The sequence below is a fragment of the Salvelinus alpinus genome, chromosome 24, assembly GCF_045679555.1.
Source record: "Salvelinus alpinus chromosome 24, SLU_Salpinus.1, whole genome shotgun sequence".
Classification (NCBI taxonomy): domain Eukaryota; kingdom Metazoa; phylum Chordata; class Actinopteri; order Salmoniformes; family Salmonidae; genus Salvelinus; species Salvelinus alpinus.
This window is the reverse complement of record NC_092109.1, coordinates 5,757,684-5,779,837: the sequence shown is the minus strand read 5'-3', so window position 1 is coordinate 5,779,837 and position 22,154 is coordinate 5,757,684. Positions and strand designations below refer to the sequence as shown.

General features: G+C 40.6%; 2 protein-coding genes across 11 annotated transcripts in view; both read right to left on the bottom strand.

Moving 5' to 3' along the window:
* The window catches only part of fcho2 (FCH and mu domain containing endocytic adaptor 2), a 99,955-nt gene extending 94,119 nt beyond the window's left edge, over window positions 1-5,836 (bottom strand). For all 9 annotated transcript variants that reach the window (XM_071363368.1, XM_071363370.1, XM_071363371.1 and 6 more), the window contains exon 1: window positions 5,660-5,836. In XM_071363368.1, the coding sequence (XP_071219469.1) occupies window positions 5,660-5,692 (33 nt within the window). In that variant the 5' untranslated portion in view covers window positions 5,693-5,836. The remainder of the gene's footprint in view (window positions 1-5,659) is intronic.
* A 3,782-nt stretch (window positions 5,837-9,618) lies between these two features.
* The window catches only part of tnpo1 (transportin 1), a 60,971-nt gene continuing 48,435 nt past the window's right edge, over window positions 9,619-22,154 (bottom strand). The window contains exons 21-25 of one of the 2 annotated variants that reach the window (XM_071363366.1): window positions 21,259-21,334; window positions 19,789-19,888; window positions 19,531-19,605; window positions 18,764-18,903; window positions 9,619-15,784 (exon numbers count right to left, since the gene is read on the bottom strand). In XM_071363366.1, coding sequence (XP_071219467.1) covers window positions 18,796-18,903; window positions 19,531-19,605; window positions 19,789-19,888; window positions 21,259-21,334 — 359 coding nt within the window. In that variant the 3' untranslated portion in view covers window positions 9,619-15,784; window positions 18,764-18,795. Of the gene's footprint in view, window positions 15,785-18,763; window positions 18,904-19,530; window positions 19,606-19,788; window positions 19,889-21,258; window positions 21,335-22,154 lie in introns of those variants that run through there. The other variant, XR_011670374.1, reaches the window with a different exon arrangement.

The window sequence follows — 22,154 nt, the reverse complement described above, 5'->3', positions numbered from 1 at the left end:
TGTATAAGAGAGAGTGTGTGTGTGTGTGTGTGTGTGTGTGTGTGTGTGTGTGTGTGTGTGTGTGTGTGTGTGTGTGTGTGTGTGTGTGTGTGTGTGTCCAGCATCGCACATAGTTCATGACTTGATTTCTCTTGTAAATTATTTGATTTCTCTCTAGAGAAACGACACGCTGGGCTCGCGAGAAAAAAAAACTACAACTATAAATGGAGTTCAATTAATTGAACCGGCGTCGGTTTCTTTTGATTGTGTGGCAAGACGTAATCAAAGCCGTTCAACCTGAGAAATAAACCTTGAACTTCAGAGTGCTTGTGATGTGGCAGAGTGAAAATACACCTTGCGGTCTTCATTCTTTCTCTCGAAACCTGATTTCCTACCATCATATACCGGTTTCTCTAGTCTAGTAAGTTGAAGTACAACAAAACATATATTTTTTTAAATTCTTCAAGAAATCAGCGGTGGTATTTAGCCTATATATTTTTTTATTTTATTTAACCTTTATTTAACTATGCAAGTCAGTTAAGAACAAATTCTTATTTACAATGAAGGGCTACCAAACCCTAACCCGGACGACGCTGGGCCAATTGTGCGCCGCCCTATGGGACTCCCAATCACAGCCGGTTGTGATACAGCCTGGAATCTAACCAGGGTCTGTAGTGACGCCTCTAGCACTGAGATGCAGTGCCTAACATGCTGACCAAACCGGACACGCGCGTGCGGACAGGTCGAAAAGCAGTAAACATTTATGTCAATTTAGCTAGCTAGCTTGCTCTTGCTAGCTAATTTGTTCTGGGATATAAACATTGGGTTGTTATTTTACCTGAAATGCACAAGGTCCTCTAATCCGACAATTAATCCACAGATAGGAATTCAGTTTACCGTTTTTTTCTCGTAATCTCTCCTCCTTCCTCAGGCTTCTTTATCTTATTTTGGACTTAATATGCCGGTTGGCAACCAACTTTACAGCATTACTACAACCTACCGGAGTGTGGACCTAAGTTCATCTTCCAATCACCCACGTGGGTATATGCTTCTAAAAACCAATGAGGAGATGGCACGTGGGTATATGCTTCTAAAAACCAATGAGGAGATGGCACGTGGGTATACGCTTCTAAAAACCAATGAGGAGATGGCACGTGGGTATATGCTCCTAAAAACCTATGAGGAGATGGGAGAGGCCGGACTTGCAGCGCGTTGAGCGTCACAAATAGAGACGATTTCTATTTAGCGCCTGGCCACGCAGACGCTCGCGAGCAGTGTGGGTGCAATGATTAAATAACATGTATGTGTACATTTATTTTGCAACGCTCGAGCATGCGACGTGTCTGGTCTGGTCAGCATGTTAGACCGCTGCGCCACATCAAGTTTAGTCCAATTGTCTTGAGTGACTTGAAAGTGATCAGTTGTATGAATTACTTAAGTAAAAATACTTTAAAGTACTACTTACAGTAAGTCATTTTTGGGGTTATCTGTACTCTACCATTTATATATTTGGCAAATTTTACTACACTACATTCTGAAATAAAATAATGTACTTTTTTCTCCATACATTTTCCCAAATGTACTTGTTACATTTTGACAGGAAAATGGTCCAATTCACACACTTATCAAGAGAACACCCCTGGTCTTCCCTACTGCATCTGATCTGGCGGACTCACAAAACACAAATGCTTCATCTGTAAATTATGTCTGAGTGTTGGAGCGTGCCCCTGGCTATCTGTCAATAACAAACAAGAAAATTGTGCAGTCTGGTTTGCTTAATGTAAGGAATTTGAAATTATTTATGCTTGTACTTTTTATACTTAAGTACATTTTAGCAATTCCATTTACTTTTGATACTTAAGTACTTTTAAACCAAATACTTTTAGACTTTTCCTCAGGTAGTATTTTACTGGGTGACTTTCACGTTTACTTAAGTCCTTTGCTATTAAAGTATCTTTACTTTCACATGACAATTGAGTACTTTTTCCACCACTGAAAGTGAACAATCAGTTGTGTAGCCTACTATTAGTGTAGGCACACAGTCATCCTCCTCCTTCCTCTCCTTGTACTATTATATGGCAGAGTAAAAATACACTTTGTGCTCTTCACTCTGAACCCAATTTCCTTGTATCATATACCCATTGCTTTAGTAGATAAAAGTATATATATCAAAGGTCTTCAAAAAGTCTGTGGTGTGTGTGTGTGTGTGTGTGTGTGTGTGTTTTACATCATCTTCATCAAGACGAGTTCTACTGTCATCAACGAAGCCTTCTTGATAGCGTTCAACCAGTCACAGCCGATATCAACCTACTGTATCACAGACTTCTGGCCTCTTTCCTCTCCACTGTACTGCTCCATCTCAGCAGGACCTCATTTCTGGGTCTGGTTAGTCCAGCTGACTGTTGTGATTGTTATGAAACAGAACAGAGGGGACGCACCCTGACCGCTACTTCCTTATGATCTCAACAAACATCTGTGGAATGCGGCCCCAAACACCAGCGATTACACACCACATGCACTGTCACTGTCCGTCTATGCCCTTTAACAGGGACATGCTGGTGTCATGTTATGGTTACTGTATATGTGTGTGATGTACAGTAGGCATGGCGGGGAGACAATATCAAAGTCCATTGTCATAAAGCCTAGGCTGTCAAAGTAGCAGGTGGCTGCACTAGCCAGCAGATCCAACACCTTACGCTTGCTTTCATCTGCATTACATGGTAAGGCCGTTTGCTTAAATTAAGACACTGCGGAGCCGGTGCGAGATATGGCTTGGAAAACGTACCTCAATCGAGGGATGAGAAATCTGTTCTACTCCAAATTGTCCCACTATCCCAAATGTTACACAGAGAAGATTGAACGACTACTAAAAAACAAAAACTAAAGCAGGAAGCACCAGTAACTCTGTCAATAAAAAAGTGGTCAGATGAAGCAGATGCTAAGCTACAGGACTGCTTTGCTAGCACAGACTGAAATATGTTCCAGGATTATTCCAATGGCACTGAGGAGTACACCACATCAACAAGTGTATCGAGGATGTCATCCCCACAGTGACCGCACGTACATACCCCGACCAGAAGCCATGGATTACAGGCAACATCCGCACGGAACTAAAGGGTAGAGCTGCCACTTTCAAGGTGCGGGACTCTAACCCGGAAGCTGATAAGAAATCCTGCTATGCCTTCCGACAAACCATCAAACAGGCAAAGCGTCAATACAGGACTAAGAATTAATTGCACTACACCGGATCCGATGCTCGTCGGATGTGACAGGGCTTGCAAACTATTACACACTACAAAGGGAAGCACAGCCACAAGCTGCCCAATGACACAAGCCTACCAGACGAGCTAAATTACTTCTATGCTCGCTTCGCAGCAAGTAACACTGAAACATGCATGAGAGCATCACCTGTTCTGGACAACTGTACGATGACGCTCTCGATAGACGATGTGAGTAAGACCTTTAAACAGGTCAACATTCACAAGGCCACTTGGCCAGACGAATTACCAGGAAGTGTAATACGAGCATGCGCTGACCAACTGGCAGGTGTCTTCACTGACATTTTCAACTTGTCCCTGACAGTGTCTATAATACCAATATGTTTCAAGCAGATCACCATAGTCCCTGTGCCCAAGAACACGAAGGTAACCTGCCTAAATGACTACCGACCCGTAGCACTCACGTCTGTAGCCATTAAATGCTTTGAAAGGCTGGTCGAGGCATCAACACCATTTTCCCAGAAACCCTAGACCCACTCCAATTTGCATAACGCCCCAACAGATCCACAGATTATGCAATCTTGATTGCACTCCACACTGCCCTTTCCCACCTGGACAAAAGGAACCCCTATGTGGGAATGCTATTCATTGACTACAGCTAAGGGTTCAACACCATAACACCCTCGAAGCTCATCACTAAGCTAAGGACTCTGGGACTAAACACCTCCCTCTGCAACTGGATCCTGGAGTTCCTGACCGGCCGCCACTAGGTGGTATGGGTAGGTAACAACACATCCGCCACGCTGATCCTCAACACACGTGCCCCTCAGGGGTTTGTGCTCAGTCCCCTCCTGTACTCCCTGTTCACTCATGACTGCATGACCAGGCACAACTCCAACACCAACATTAAGTTTGCTAATGACACAACAGTGGTAGGCCTGATCACCGACAACGATGATACAGCCTATAGGGAGGTCAGAGACCTGGCCGTGTGGTGCCAGGACAACAACCTCTCCCTCAATGTGATCAAGACAAAGGAGATGATTGTGGACTACAGGAAAAGGAGTACCAAGCACGCCCCCATTCTCATCGATGGGGCTGTATTGGAGCAGGTTTTTGCATGAGTCTTCAGATCCTTAAAAAGTTCTACAGCTGCACCATCGAGAGCATCCTGACTGGTCGCATCACTGCCTGGCATGGCAACAGCTCGGCCTCCGACCACAAGGCACTACAGAGGGTAGTGGGAACGGCCCAGTACATCACTGGGGCCAAGCTTCCTGCCATCCAGGACCTCTATACCAGGCGGTGTCAGATGAAGGCCCTAAAAATTGTCAAGGACTCCAGCCACCCTAGTCATACTGTTCTCTCCGCTACCGCACGGCAAGCGGTACCGGAGCGCCAAGTCTTGGTCAAAAAGACTTCTTAACAGCTTCTCCAGCCAAGCCATAAGAATCCTGAACAGCTAATCAAATGGCTACCCAAACTATTTGCATAGCCCCCCCCTTTTTTACGTTGCTGCTACTCTCTGTTTATTGTCTATGCATAGTCACTTTAATAACTCTACCTACATGTACATATGTACATACATATTACCTGGACTAACCGGTGCCCTCGCACATTGACTCTGTACCGGTACCCCCTGTATATAGCCTCGCTATTGTTATTTTACTGCTGCTCTTTAATTATTTGTCACTTATATTTTTTTATTACTTATCACTTATTTTTCTTAAAACTGCATTGTTGGTTAAGGGCTTGTAAGTAAGCATTTCACTTTAAGGTCTACATCGGTTGTATTCGGCGCACGTGACAAATACAATTTGATTTAATTAAAAATAAACATTGTAGACCTTATGGGAAAGGCCTTCATACGACATAATCGATTAAATTGAACTAGCTTCAGTCACAATGTAGCCACGTCAAAACAGAACCGATCGCTCAGGGAGAATTCATTGTTTCAACTTAGTACAGTAACGGAAACTGCAACATTGTAACCATTCTTACTCAGACAAACGTTGCAACACCGTAGCACCTTAGGTAACATAAGCCTGCATCGAATTTATTAAAACATCTGGACTCACTGAAACATCAGTATGGAAGAAACTGACGAGTAGGGATTGTGAATGACAATGACAAAGGTCCAATCATTTCCACGGGAAAGACCATAAACATTCCAAGACACTCCTTAACAGCCAATTGACTGCACGAGAGTTGGATTCAATTCAGCGGTCATGTTAGATATCATTCACAGAGGCCCAATCCCCGGGGTGACAAAATAATATTCGCCGAGAAAAGTAGCGGGGTGACATTGTGTTGACCCAGATCCTTCAATTTCACCTGAAAGATCACGCATAAATCTGGTTGAAGCGAATAATATATTTGTTAATGTCTTTGTCACATCCACTTGCGGGACTTGAGCTAAACAATTTAGCCTACTAACCCGGACAAAAAAAAGGAGAACCTACCCAGAAATTCTCTAGGAAGTAGGGCGTTATCATCTTGGTTTCTTCTTCTTTCCTCTCTTCAACTATATTCTTGTTTAATTTAAATTCAGGCAATTGCTCCGCCGTTCTCCGTTTCCGTTGTTTGCCTTTTGCTCCTTTTCCCTACGCTCCTCTTCTCCCTCCCCACCTCAGACTCCACCTCCTTTCGAAAGCGAAAGGCAACTGAATTCAATCTTTCTCCTCCAAAAATTCAGATACGAAGAAACAGCGCCACCCATGGTGGGAAGAAAAACAACAGCAGTTTGTTCTGTACTGATATTCTAGAATGGTTCTAGAATTAGACTGAACATATTTTTTAACTTGTTTTATTATTTTTATTATTATGAACACAACAAATACAAAAAACTTAAATATACAAACAAAAGTACATAAACCTAACAGACAGGGGTATTACATATCAATATTCATTTTCAATTTGTTAAAATATTTTATGGTGCATATTGCTTTTTAGTTTTTACATTTACTGATCATTTCAAAATAATATTTAAATTCTATCTCAAATAATGTGAAGAGGGGTTTGTTCTCTGCCCACTTCATTTTATGGATAAAGATTCTTCCAATGAAAGATAAACAAATGAACAATGAAAGTTAAATCAGGGTCTATATCATTTGGATCAAAATAAAACATAATATCAGAGTCTCTCAGATTAACATCGTTTCCAGGCGGTGTTACGTTTCCATCGTTTCTTATAAAATGAAATCGTCTAACTCACTCCAAAATCTTCTGGCATAAGAACAGTCCCAAAATAAATGGTCAAGAGTTTCTGGGTCACAACCACAAAATACACATTTGTTATCAATAGCTATTTTGAATCTGTGTATAATAAAAAGGTCTTTACAGGGTAGTTTCTATGAATGAGTTTGTATGATACTTCTTTCACCTTATTAGATATGCAATATTTACCAGACAACAAAACTTTGTTCCAATTAATTTGTCCTAGGGCTGTATTCCAGTTCATTTTAGCAGAGGGAATAGTAACATATTGACATAGTTTCCTTATATACATGGTATTACATTTATAGTTTAAAATGTCAATTCCTTCTAATTGTATTGACGCTACAAAATCCTCAATAGTTGCACTTTGAGGACTGTTATATTCTCCTAAAAGAAGAATAGCACCTTCAGGGACAGCTCTAACAACTATTTGATACTCCTCAGGAGTGAATGTAACATTGTGTGTTCTCATGAATTCTTGATAATCATATAGTTGGCCATCATTATTCAATAATTTTTTAACCCAAATAATGTTGTCAAACCAGTTCTGGAAAAATAAAGACTTGTTTTTGTATTTTATGTCTTTATTATTCCAGATTGTATACCTATGTGGGGAAAAATTGTGTTTGTACATGAGGTTCCATGTTAGAAATACTTGTTTATGAAAGTTTGCAAGCTAAATAGGGATTTTACCTATATCAAAGTTGCATTTGTGTTAGAGCACCAATCTGTTGGAATATTAAATTAGGGATTATATTCCAAATGCAATCCTTTTTTCTTAAATAGTTTTGTATCCATTTGATCTTAAAGATTATATAAGAGGTTTTAAAATCCAGAGCATTCAACCCTCCCTCACTTCGGGTACTACATATTACCGCTTTTCTTAAATAATGAGGTTTATTCCTCCATATGCCGTTAAATAATTTAGTATCAACCATTTTAGTTACTGACAGGAACATCCAAGGCAAGGGAGGTATAAACTAATCTGCACAGACCTTCAGATTTTGATAAAAGTACACATCCAGATAAAGAAAGATCTCTTAATAACCAGGAGGTACATCTCTTTCCAATTGTCTCTACAATAGGATAGAAATTGAAAAGTTGGCCCTTTCTTTCTGATCTTCGCTAACTTTAATACCAAGATCTGTGATCACATCTTTTACAGGGATATTACATACTGAGTTTAAGTCACATCTTTTCAACGCAAATAATTAACATTTCATAATATTCAGAGATAAACCTGATACATGTGAGAAGGCATTAATACACTCAATAGCTTTCCTGACGTCATTATGACCTTTAAAAAAAATGGTGGTGTCGTCAGACAATTGTGAACATTTTATCTCTTTGTCTTGTATCTGAATACCCCTAAAACTATCCTTATTTATATGAAGTGCCATAACTTGTGACCAATACAAATAAGAAAGGAGAAATTGGGCATCCACGTCTAATGTCAAATCTCTGTGAAGTTCCATGGGATAACAAAAATATAAAACGCAACATGCAACAATTTCAATTTTATTACTGGGTTACAGCTCATTTAAGGAAATCAGTCAATTGAAATACATTAATTATTTCCTAATCTATGGATTTCACATGACTGGGAATACACATATGGATCTGTTGGTCACAGATAAAATGTTTTTTTTTTTAAATAGGAGCGTGAATCAGAAAAAGTCAGTGACTACCATTTGTCTCATGCACCGTGACACATCTCCTTCGCATAGAGTTGACCAGGCTGTTGATTGTCTGTGGAATGTTGTCCCACTCCTCTTCAATGGCTGTGTGAAGTTGCTGGATACTGGCGGGAACTGGAACATCCCAAACATGCTCAATGGGTGACATGTCTGGTGAGTATGCAGGCCATGGAAGAACTTGGACATTTTCAGCTTCCAGGAATTGTGTACAGATCCTTGCGACATGGCCATTATCATGCTGAAACATGAGGTGATGGTGGCGGATGAATGGCACGACAATGGGCCTCAGGATCTCGTAACGGTATCTCTGTGCATTCAAAATTGCCATTGACAAAATCCAATTGTGTTCACTGTCCGAAGTTTATGCCTGCCTATGCCATAATCCCACCGCCACCATGGAGCACTCTGTTCACAACACTGACATCAGCAAACCACTCACCCACACAATGCCATACACGTGGTCTGCGGTTGTGAGGCCGGTTGGACGTACTGCCAAATTCTCTAAAATGACGTTGGAGGCGGCTTATGGCAGAGAAATTAACATTCAATTCTCTGGCAACAGCTCTGGTGGGCATTCCTGCAGTCAGCATGCCAATTGCACTGACCCTCAATGTCAGACACCTGTGGCATTGTGTTGTGCGACAAAACTGCACATTTAGACTGGCTTTTAATTGTCCCCAGCACAAGGTGCACCTGTGTAAGGATCATGCTGTTTAATCAGCATCTTGATATGCCACACCTGTCAGGTGGATGGATTATCTTGGCAAAGGAGAAATGCTCACTAACAGGGATGTAAACACATTTCTGCACATTTGAGAGAAATAAGCTTTTTGTGCAAATTGAACATTTCTGGGAAATTTTATTTCAGCTCATGAAATAGGGGACAAACCCTTTACTTGTTGCATTTATATTTATTTTCAGTGTATTTTAATGTTCTAAATTGCTGTGATGACTATCAGCCTATGTGGGCAAGGATACCAGGCTATGCAAAAATGTTTTATGATAACATTAGAACCACTGGGTATCTCATATCACCTCCTTCAGGGCAGTTAGTACAATCCTTTTCTGTGTCAGGTATCAGATGCTGTGTCATGTGGGCTATTCTCTTCGGTGGACCTCTTGGTGCCTGTCAACTACTACTGTTCAGTCATTATCGCATGAATGGGAGATAGAGAAACCCTGCTCTTAAAGAACGTCTTAAGACTGGTGATGCTATGTCAGAGTGGTAGATCTTTCCCTAGCCATGTAGTTCCCATTAACACACTTATCTGGGTACACTAGGCTGCAATGGGCTCCTCCATAGGGACATTACACTGTCGTCATCTACACAACCACCTCGCCTCTAATTGTCTACGGTGGATGAAAGTATGGGGTCAATGGGGGTAATCGATAACTGGTCTATCCGACCTGATGTTTACCAGGTTCAAAACCATTAGATCAAATTTAAACTTTATTTAAAGTGCATTTAAAATTGTAAAACGAAAGTAACAGAAAACAGCAGTCCCAGATGTAAGTAAACAATTTATTCTCAACTATGTACAGATCCAAGTAGAGATTACCGTTAACATCCATCACATCATACAAATGTCATTACAAAATTACTACAATACAATATAGATTCTTTGCATGATCCAAAATATTTGGTGGCCCCAAAAATTATTTTACCTTTAAAAAAAGGGTCAAATGCAGCTGTTTTTATCTCACTATCAAATCATTTCTGGGAAACAATTAAGTACATTTTAGTTATTTAGTAGACGCGCTTATCCAGAGCGATTTACAGGAGCAATTAGGGTTAAATGCCATGCTCAAGGGCACAGACATATTTTTCTCCTAGCCGGCTCGGGATTCAAAACAGTGACCTTTCAGTTACTGGCCCAACGCTTTCAATTAAAATGGTCCAAAATAAACAAAAATAGCTTCTTAGCAAAGATCAATTTCTCAAGCTAAAATTTTGCTTGGACTGTCTGGGAGTGGGGAAAACTTAAAATTAGCTGTTATTGGCAGAGAGGTTTATAACCCTCTTTCTTATTGGTCTATTAGCTAATTTACCTCATGGTGATGTCACCATGGAAGGCCAAAACTCCATCCCACCAAAACAGGCTGAAATTTCAGGTGGCCTTTTCAAAAACCTCTCACACTAAAAGGGCATTATAATTTTCACAGTATTATTCCAGCCTCATAGTGTGGAAATATATATATAAAACAGTTAAATAAAGTTTGACTGCACTAGGCCTTTAAAACTTCAGCAGCATTTACAGAAACCAGTCAAAGGTTTGGACACGCCTACTCATTCAAGGGTTTGTCTTAATTTTTACATTGTAGAATAATAGTTGTAGAATAATAGTTCAAAACTGTGAAATAACACATATGGAATCATGTAGTAACAAAAGTGTTAAATATTTTATATTTGAGATTCTTCAAAGTAGCCACCCTTTGCCTTGACAGCTTTGCACACTCTTGGCATTCTCTCAACCAGCTTCATGAGGTAGTCACCTGGAATGCATTTAAATTAACAGGTGTGCCTTGTTAAAAGTTGATTGGTGGAATTTGTTTCCTTCTTAATGCATTTGAGCCAAATCAGTTGTGTTGTGACAAGGTAGGGGTGGTGTACAGAAGATAGCCCTATTTGGTAAGAGACCAAGTCCATCTTATGGCAAGAACATCTCAAATAAGCAAAAAGAAACGACGGTCCATCATTACTTTAAGACACGAAGGTCAGTCAATACAGAAAATGTACAGAACTTTGAAAGAGTCAAGTGCAGTCGCAAAAACCATCAAGCGCTATGATGAAACTGGCTCCATTGAGGACCGCCATAGGAAAGGAAGACTCAGAGTTACCGCTGCTGCAGAGGATAAGTTCATTAGAGTTACCAGCATCAGAAATCTGCAATTAACTGCACCTCAGATTGCAGCCAAAATAAATGCTTCAGAGTTCAAGTAACAGACACATCTCAACATCAACTGTTCAGAGACTGCATGAAATCAGGCCTTCGTGGTCGAATTGCTGCAAAGAAACCATTACTAAAGGACACCAATAAGAGGAACAGACTTGCTTGGGCCAAGAAACACGAGTAATGGACATTAGACCAGTGGAAATATGTCCTTTGGTCTAATGAGTCCAAATATAAGATTTTTGGTTCCAACCGTCGTGTCTTTGAGACGCAGAGGTGAACGGATGATCTCTGCATGTGTGGTTCCCACCGTGAAGCATGGAGGTGGTGGAGTTATGGTGCTTTGCTGGTGACACTGATTTATTTAGAATTCAAGGCACACTAAACAAGCATGGCTACCACAGTATTCTGCAACTATACGCCATCCCATCTGGTTTGTGCTTAGTGGGCCTATCATTTGTTTTTCAACAGGATAATGACCCAACACACCTCCAGGCTGTGTTAAGGGCTATTTGACCAAGGAGAGTGATGGACTGCTGCATCAGATGACCTGGCCTCCACAATCACCCTACCTCAACCCAATTGAGATGGTTTGGGATGAGTTGGACCGCAGAGTGAAGGAAAAGCAGCCAAAAAGTGCTCAGCATATGTGGTAACTCCTTCAAGACTGTTGGAAAAGCATTCCAGGTGACCTCCTCATGAAGTTGGTTGAGAGAATGCCAAGTGTGTCAAGCTGTCAAAGGCAAAGGGTGGCTACTTTATAGAATTTGAAATGTTTTGATTTTTTCGTTACTACATGGCCACATGTGCTATTTCATAGTTTTGATGTCTTCACTATTATTCTACAAGGAATGAAAATAGTAAAAATAAATAAAAATCCTTTCATGAGTAGGTGTTTCCAAACTTTTGACTGGTACTGTATATAAATAAATCACTTGTTTCTTACATTATTCAGCAAAAAGGGTGAAGGCAGACTTGGGAGAAATTCTAGTCAAGTTTATTTTCTCATGGCTGAAGGAAGGTCATAGGCTATTGTTAGAGGTGTTCTTTAAATGAGACATTCTACTGCGGTTGGTTGGTGCCGTAAAAAGAGAATAAGCACCCCTCTTCTTCAAAATGAAAGACCTCAATTTGCAAACAAAGCTGTAAGAAGCCATGAGCACATTTGTTTTTCGCATAATGTGCAAGGTCTTTTTTTCCATTATTGGAAAACATGAATCACCATCATTACAACTCATCCAGCTGTTATCGAGGCATCATGTACATATTACATTTGAACACCATCTAGAAATGTCTTACACTCACGTTGCCACAGTTGCATTAATTATGTGCAAGTTCTCTTCCTAATTTCATATTCCTCAAAGTTGTAAGTCAATTTGAATGTCTGTGTATATCTAGAATTATTCTTTGACACCGACTCTGGGTGTGTGTAAGTCTCAGTGTCTTAAATGGTGAGCTAGCACACACATCAAACACAGTGAACTGAACATCCATGGACAGGTATATGCTCTGTATTCAAGGGTTAAAGCAGGAGAGGCTTACTAATCTCTTATCGGTAAAGGGAGATGGAAAAAAGGCATACATTTGGAAAACAAGAACAAGAAAAATAACGGTAAACATAACCTCCTGAGGTTACTACAAACAAATATTCAAGTAAAGAAACTACATCATAGCAGCGGCAATATCGGTAAAACTGCACACCAACAGCGATTGTTTTATGATTTTTCCCCCCATACTTTTTGGGGCGGTTTTGCGGGGGACACAGATAAAGCTAAGTCCTGGACTAAACAAATATTTCAGTGGATATTCTCCATTCACCATGTTTTTTAGTCCACCACTAGGTTTAACCTGTGTCTCGGAAACCAGCCCTCTGTGTTTGTATTCAGTGTGATAAGTAGTGGTAGGACAAAACCAATCAAGCCATGCCTCATCCAATTTTTAACATGCCAAACAGCTGGAATGTGACAAAAACTAAATTAATTTCAACTTCGGGACACAACAGACATGGCACAAAAACAAAAACTACAGAAACAAGTGCCTCCATATATCCCATGATGTCTTATGTGTGTTACTTGACATTAGCCTGGTGAAGTGAAAAGGAACAATCCAGTTTGGATCCAGGCTAACTTGACATACCCCATCATTTTTGGGGTTTTACTAGTGTTAAAATGTCCCATTAACTACATGTTACCAATGAGGAAAACCCCCATCAATACGCAGTTACAAAAATAACAATAATACAAAATGTATAATAATAATAACCTTAGTTTGTTGGCTTTGGAAAGGGTTTGTGGCAATATCTGCAGTACTTCATATCCAGGCTTAGTTTACACCAATGATCTTTTAGAGCATCTCTGATATTGAGAATATTATATTTAAAACAGGTCAAATACACCCACACAAGTTAAAACATATACATACTTTAGAAGTGACTATACCATATCGAATACCCAGTGAACTAATACATGAGGTGTTTAGTGTTATAAGTCTCCTGTAAATGAATGCTTTATGAGTACGTAAATGTGTGGGTCTACTAAAGTATGCATTTATGTGTAGTCTGTTTGAACAAGTGCTTCTAATGTTCTTTGTGAGGGGGACAAAATACTACAATGATTACTCTGACCTACAGAGTGAATCTGATTAGTTGGTTGGGCATAAAGCTGCTTTCTCCCCCACCCAATCCCTGCCCACCATGGGATACATTCAGGCAATCAACGACTTCAAGACTTCAGTCAAAACAATAACAATCCAAAACAAAAAAGGAACAAAAAAAATTGTTCAAGCTTCACAGTATTTAACAAGATAATACATTTGGATGTGGGCTACAGGTAAAAGGTTAAGGAAAAAAATGCTCCTGCAGGTATGTATGAGATACAAGGTCCAATATTGTACGTCAACTAAATGGTTTGGGAAGTAAAGGGCCACCAACACGCAAGGGATCAAGCATTAGAGTACGCTGCATTCAAAACGGTCATTACAATCATCCTCAAAGGTCATGCTTTTAAAACAAAAAGCAAAGCAACAATAACAGAAAAAAACAGTACAGAAGAAGAAAAAAAAATCATTTAAAACAACGATTTGCTTGCTGTTGAGTTTTGGATCGACAACCAACCAAGGTCAGAGACAGACACGCTATCAAGACAGTGCCATAGTCACAGTAGTAATACTCAAGAAACAAAGGATGAACACGTCCAGCTACAGGCCTGTATGCCCTTTCTCTACCCCTCTCCTTACCTCCCTCTGACAAGGTCAGAAATACGTCGCCACGATTCCAAGTTTGGTTTTCAGAAAGGTGAGAAAGCTGGAAATTGAGATTTTAAACAATACGAGTCAAGAGTCAGGTAAGCATCTAAGAGTCTGATATTATGGCCACTAGTAAAACGTCCATGCATGCAGAGAACACGTCACTTCCACAGCACAGAACAGAGGCAGCCTGAGAAAGTTTACCTTAAAAAGTTATGACATGTACGAAGCGGTGTTCACGGTCTCTTTTGAGAATCACAACCAAAACCCTGCTAGATGGATTCAACTAGATGAGAATATAAAGAACGTTTCCAGACCTGTATGTTTTCTAAACTGTAAACCTGGTTCATGCTAGACACTGACGGGAAAGCCTCTGGTAAACAAAGGGGTGGTGGAGGGACAAAAACCAGAAAGACGAGAAACTACATGGTTGTTTAAGAAACCTTATCACAGGGCTATACAAGAAATACCACAACTATCCGATGAGGCCACACATATCCGTTGTACACCCACTGTCCTCACTTCCAACTTTGACGCAAGCATGCTACTTAGTTATTTCCTGTTTTTAAGACAAGTCACTTTCAACCACAACAAATAAAAAAATCATATGCACTTCTGTCTGATGTGTGTTTGACTGACTGGTTTAGGCAACACAACTTCTGACCTGCCTAAAAAGATTTAAACTCTGATATTACTCTAAATATGCACTGACAAGATTTTTCATGAACTCAATGTAATTAATTTGATACAAGAAAATACATGCTATTCTTATTCTAAGATATGTAGAGGCAGTTTCCCAAAGAAAAAATAAAAACTTGCTGGTTCGATTTTTTAAATTAATGATAGTATCAGCATTTCCTTTACTCGAATACCCTCCGCTGCTGTTTTGCTAGCAGCCGTCCTGGCTGTTGAGGATACTATGTTGTCTGAGACCATTAACAACATTTCCATGCGACTTCCTGATTTTTTTTAACCACCCCTACATACATTTTATGGTTGGTATCCTCCAGTCTAGTTCTACACCAAGACCCTCCCTCCCCCTACCTCTGAGTACCACTTTCCGGCCGATACGTATTGATTTAAAAGCGCTTCTTCACTGACCGCTTACCCTCAAAATCAGCACTACCCCCTCTAAATATAAAACCATGATTTTACCACACTAAACAACAAAAGCTTTCCCCCCCTTTTTTCTGTTTTGTTTAACGTCGCTGGAGAGCTTGGATGAAAGAACATTTTAAAAAGAGACTAAACAAAAATGGCTAAGCTGACATCTTTTCGTTACTGATTGTGATGTTGAAATGATTAAATACATTTTTCCTCCCTTGATAAATTTGGCCCGCCGGTCCCCATGTCCCCCTCGCCTGTTGCGTGGGGGGGCTGAGTACCTCGGCTGGCTAACACCTCCCTCCCACCCAGAAGGTTGAGGGGTCACGGTCTGCACCCCCTTCCCTCCCCAGCTGGCAGACCCTACCCCCAGTAAAGGGTAACATGTTCCCTGGGTATAAGAGGTTCCCATCCGTCGTCTCCCATAGTGAATGGCCTGGTAGGAGAGAGACAGAGGGAGTCAATATTAATGGAAAAATATGCTTTAAGCCTATCCCCCACACATACAGATCCTTCGGAAAGTATTCAAACCCTTCACTTACTCCACATATGGATGTTACAGCCTAAATTCAGAATGGATTCAAACATTTTCCTTCTCACCCATCTACACATGACAAAGGGGAAACATGCTTTTATTGAAAATGAAATACAGAAATATCTAATTTACATGTAAATCAAACCCCTGAGTCAATACTTTGTAGAAGCACCTTTGGCAGCGATTACAGCTGCGAGACTTCCTGGATAAGTCTAAGAGATTTCCACACCTGGATTGTGCAACATTTGTCCATTATTATTTTCAAAATTCTTCAAGCTCTGTCAAATTGGTTGTTGATCATTGCTAGACAACCATTTAAGTATTGCAATAGATTTTCAAGTAGATTTAATTGAAAACTAACTCAGCCACTAACATTCAATGTCTTCTTGGTAAGCAACGCCAGTGTAGATTTGGCCTTGTGTTTTAGGTTATTGTCCTGCTGAAAGGTGACTTCGTCGCCCAGTGTCTGGTGGAAAGCAGACAACCAGGTTTTCCTCTATGATTTTGCCTGTACTTAGCTCCATTAAGTAATTTTTTTTATCCCCATAATATAATACCAGCTACCACTATGCTTGAAAATATGGAGAGTGGTCCTCAGTTACTGGGTTTGCCCCAAAATAACATTTTTGTATTCAGAGCATAAAGTTAATTGTTTTACCACATTTTTTGGAGTATTACTCTAGTGCCTTGTTGCAAACAGGATGCATGTTTTGAAATACACTATATTACCAAAAGTATGTGGACACCTGCTCATCAAACATTTCATTTCAAAATTGAATTGGATTAATATGGAATTGGTCCCCCTTTTGCTGCTATAACAGCCTCCACTCTTCTGGGAAGGATTTCCACTAGATGCTGGAACATTGCTGCAGGGACTTGCATTCACCCTACAAGAGCATTAGTGAGGTCAGGCACTGACGTTGGGCGATTAGGCCTGGCTTGCAGTCATCGTTCCCATTCATCCCAAAAGTGTTTGAAGGGGTTGAGGTCAGGACTCTGTGCAGAGCAGTCAAGTTCTTCCACAACAATCTCTAAAAACCATTTCTGTATGGACCTCGCTTTGTGCACGAGGACATTGTCAAGTAGAAACAGGAAAGGACCTTCCCCAAACTGTTTCCACAAATTTGGAAGCACAGAATCATCTAGAATGTCATTGTATGCCGTAGCGTTCAGATTTCCCTTCACTGGATCTACGGGGCCTAGAACGAACCATGAGAAACAGCCCCAGGTCATTATTATGTTGCTTCAATATACCACCATAATGTTCCAACCTCATGATGCCATCTATTGTGAAGTGCACCAGTCCCTCCTGCAGCAAAGCACCCCCACAACATGATGCTGCCACCCCCGTGCTTCACGTTTGGGATGGTGTTCTTTGGCTTGCAAGCCTCCTCCTTTTTCCTCCAAACATAACAATGGTCATTATAGCCAATCAGTTAAATTTTTGTTTTATCAGACCAGAGGACATTTCTCCAAAAAGTACAATCTTTGTCCCCATGGGCAGTTGCAAACCGTAGTCTGGCTTTTTTATGGCGGTTTTGGAGCAGTGCCTTCTTCCTTGCTGAGCGGCCATTCAGGTTATGTCGATATAGGCCTCGTTTTACTGTGGATATAGATACGTTTGTACCCGTTTCCTCCAGCATTTCCACAAGGTCCATTGCTGTTGTTCTGGGATTGATTTGCACTTTTCGCACCAAAGTCCATTCATCTCTAGGAGACAGAACGCATCTCCTTCCTGAGCGGTATGACGGCTGCGTGGTCCCATGGTGTTTATACTTGTGCACTATTGTTTGTACAGATGAACGTGGTAATTTCAGGCATTTGGAAATTGCTCCCAAAGATGAACCAGACTTGTGGAGGTCTACAATTGTTTTCTGAGGTGTTGGCTGATTTCTGTTGATTTTCCCATGATGTCATGCAAAGAGGCACTGAGTTTGAAGGTAGCCCTTGAAATACATCCACACGTACACCTCCAATTGACTCAAATAATGTCAATTAGCCTATCAGAAGCTTCTAAAGCCATGACATCATTTTCTGGAATTTCCCAAGCTGTTTAAAGGCACAGTCAACTTAGCGTATGTAAACCTCTGACCCACTGGAATTGTGATACAGTGAATTATAAGTGAAATAACCTGTCTGTAAACAACTGTTGGAAAAATTACTTGTGTCATGCACAAAGTAGATGTCCTAACCGACTTGCCAAAACTATAGTTTGTAAGCAAGAAATTTGTGGCGTGGTTGAAAAACAAGTTAATGACTCAAAACTAAGTGTATGTAAACTTCCAACTTCAACTGTATATATCTGTGTATTGTTATTCTGTACAGGCTTCCCTGTTCTTTGTGGTTGAATCTGTGTTTGAAATTCACTGCTCGCCTGAAGGAGCTTACAGATAATTATATGTGTGGGGTACAGAGATGAGCTAGTCATTCAAAAATCATGTTAAAAACTATTATTTCACAGAGCGAGTCCATGCAACTTATGTGACTTGTTAAGCACATTTGTAACCAATATTTGACGCTTGCCATAACAAAGGGGTTGAATACTTACTGACTAAAGACATTTAATTTTAAATTCATTTGTAAAAATGTCCAAAAACATAATTCCACTTTGACATTATGGGGTATTGTGTGTAGGCCAGTGACAAACAAAATCTCAATTTAATCCATTTTAAATTCACGCTGTAACACAACATAATGTGGAAAAAGTCAAAGGGTGTGAATACTTTCTGAAGGTACTGTATATCAACTTCGTTTTGCTTGCTTATCGTTTTGCTCAAATAAGGTGGATGACAAACTGAGGAGATACGAAAATGCCTTAGATCCGATATCTCAGCTCTAATTAGATTTTCAACCATTTTTAAACATGAATGTGCGACTTACCCTCTTGAACAGGCCTGTTCCTATGGAAAGCGTTACACCCCGTAGAAGGCTGCCAGTCGTTCCTTCAGAGGCAGAGGGAACTGGTCTGAGAAACGCCCCCAGTTCTCCTCGCCCACCTGGTTCTTGAACCCATGGAGGATCTGAAAATATCAACACATAATTACAATGTACGCACAAAGCTATGCACACACATGCATTGTGGATCAGGATAATCTCATCTTCTCCTTTCTCACACACAGGTACTCAGTCTTGGCCCATGGTACATAGGCCTTTTCTCAATTGGAGTTGCTCAACTCCTGCGTCCTCGCTCCACCTTCCACGCTCGCCTCCTTTTGAAAAAGGTCAAAGGTAATCGAGGAGAGGTGGCGATGTGAAGGAACGTGGACGAAAATGTGCTTGTATGAAATAACTCCACTCGCGCGTCATCAGGCAAATTACGTTTACAGGGGTGGAATCCCAAAATAAAATGTGTAAAGTCATAAAACTAATGTGGCTAGTTGTGCAAGACATTTTATAGATCCACGTATAAGTAGGATATCATTTTTAAACGTTTGCATGCTTTTCTCCTTTGAGAAAACAACTGCTTCAAAGGGTGTGTGGCAGATGTCAAAACTGTTCCATAAAAGGACTGGCTATCATGGCTATCACCCGCTTACCTACTAAGAAATTGACACTCTCCTCAACCACTTACAAGTTTCCGGGTCACGGAAGAGAGTGGACGGAATTTTGCCCAAATGAAAAAGGCCACAGTCACGATCAGTTATTACCTTGCCAAACATGTCACGCAGATCATCCTTTGGATTTACCCATGAGGCCACAGCATCACAGAAAAATATAAAATCCTGGAGGAAATGAGAAAAAGTCTGGCTTGAGACAACTTTTACAACTAACATCGTTCACTAAAAATGGGGCCATCTAACCAGTAATGCAGTTCCTTTATTTTTCTTAGTCCCCAACTGAATGGGCCATGAAAAGTGCAGTTCATACATTATCCTCAAGAGGGCAGCGTTGCCTAGGGGCCTCACCTGCACAACTCCTCCTGGGTTGACACTGATCATAGTGCAGATGCCTCGGAACGCTGAGTCTTTCTCCTCATTGTCTCTTATGTTACGTAAAGAGGTACACCTGCCAACAGGAACAGCCACGTTTTACACCAGGCCAGCAGGGCTGCCTTTAAGTACTGCATAGAATTACAATTCAATACCCTTATAGCACTCTGAAGTTACCATTGCCTGCATTCAATAACTTACTTGTACAGGTATGCCATATTACTATTACTTTTCACTAATACATTCCAACACAATTCAAAAACATAAATTCCACTATGAAATGTCATGTATAAGTAAAATACATTTTAAAATACTACATATTGCCTCAAAGGGTTTTGTTGATTATATGTTACTGTAAACATTTTAATAAATAGAACCTATAGTATATTAAATGTCAACTTTTTACTCTCTACATGTGGATTCAATCTACGACCTTTTAGATCTTTCGAAGACTTGATACTACCGGAAGTACTTTTACAAAGACTACTTAGTTCGGTACAACACATTCTTGTGGAGAGAAAAGGTATTTCTCTCCGGTTATCTAAAACAGTATCAGAATTGTGCATGCAGATCAAACAAACCTGTCCTCCTGAGACTGTGCGAAAGCACTTAACTCTATTCACTTACACGTGAGTCACTAAAGCTGCTTTATCACTTAAAATAACTTCACTTTGGCCGATAATGGCATTCAGGGAAGCCTTTACTATAACTTTTTTGAGTAATTCTGGGATAAGCATGTGCAGCTGGAGGACTATTGGACGAGGGGGGGGGGGGATTTAGGAATGATCTGGAAATGCTTTTGGGAATTCTTTGGGGAATGCGTCTGGAATTTTTGGGAAGCCGTTTGTTTTCCCTTTCTCGTTCTGAACCAGCAGGCATGTGACAATCTGAATCCCATGCACTAATTAGTAGTTACCGACAATTAACAACGACAACAAAAAAAGTAAAATAAATAAACCAATAATGTATCAAATACATGACGGTGCTACTGAGGCAAAAATAAAAATCACAGACTGAGGGGACCTAAAAGAGGACAGGATTAGTCACATGGTTGGCAATGCTTACAGACTGATTCAGGAGAAACAGAAAATACTTATTTTAGAAAGAAAGAGGGATGAAGAGAGCGAGAGCGAGAGCGAGAGCGAGAGCGAGAGCGAGAGCGAGAGCGAGAGCGAGAGAGAGAGAGAGAGAGAGAGCGAGAGAGCGAGAGAGCGAGAGAGCGAGAGAGCGAGAGAGCGAGAGAGCGAGAGAGCGAGAGAGCGAGAGAGCGAGAGAGCGAGAGAGCGAGAGAGCGAGAGAGCGAGAGAGCGAGAGAGCGAGAGAGCGAGAGAGCGAGAGAGCGAGAGAGCGAGAGAGAGACAGTGACAGGGAAAAGCGAGAATGACAGGACAGGGAGCGACAGACCCAGAGGAAATGAATAAAATAAAAATATTGAATAATACACACCAGGGTCTTATAAACTGCTGTAGCATCGGTGCCACCTCTTGAGGACAAACGTAACCAAGACGACCAATTGTTATTGCTAAGGTAACGCAATCACGGTTATACACCACCAAACGCCAACCAAGACATGAGCAATGAGGAGAAAAAAATAAAGAAAAAAAACAAACAACTCAGAAACATAAATCAACAGAATCTGTGCATGATAATAAACAGAAGAATTCACTAGTGTTGATTATTACTGCCCCGCTCACTACTGGGGTGGAATTTAAGATAGTAAAAACAAAAAAAATATTTAAGGGAGAACACTTTGACGACACAATATCAATCAAACGGCAACATGCCTGCTCGGACGTCAGAAATACGTCAGAAATACGAATGGCGAAATGGCCCCTGTTCTCTTGCAACAAACTCCTCTCTCCAAAATAAAAATGTGTAAATGTGAAGTCATTAGTTAACTGCCAGCGTGGAATGTTTACACGGTTATTATTCCTCTCAAAGTTGATAGCTGGGAATTGAGCTTTCATAGGGTTCTCCCTTAAACTCACAAAAAGGTTCATCTTTCCTTAAAGAAACAGAAACTTTTTCTTTTGGTTGGAAAGAAATGACATTACTCCAAGCCAACTACATGGAAGGAGACTAGTATCCAGCACAGCAGGTTCTTATGAAGAGGCAGAGAGGACCTAAGTTTAAGAGACACAAAACTATGCAACATTCTCATTAAGAAACAGGCATTTATGAACAGTCCAATGAGACATGCAGAAAGCAGATGATAGGCTCATTAGAAATCGAGTTCAGTGCAGGATAGGCTGATTCGTTTCAAATGAGGGTGGAGGGGAGGAGTTATAGCTATATATGGCCTCAAACCCAATCCACCTCAATTTTAGTGTTGATGTGACATT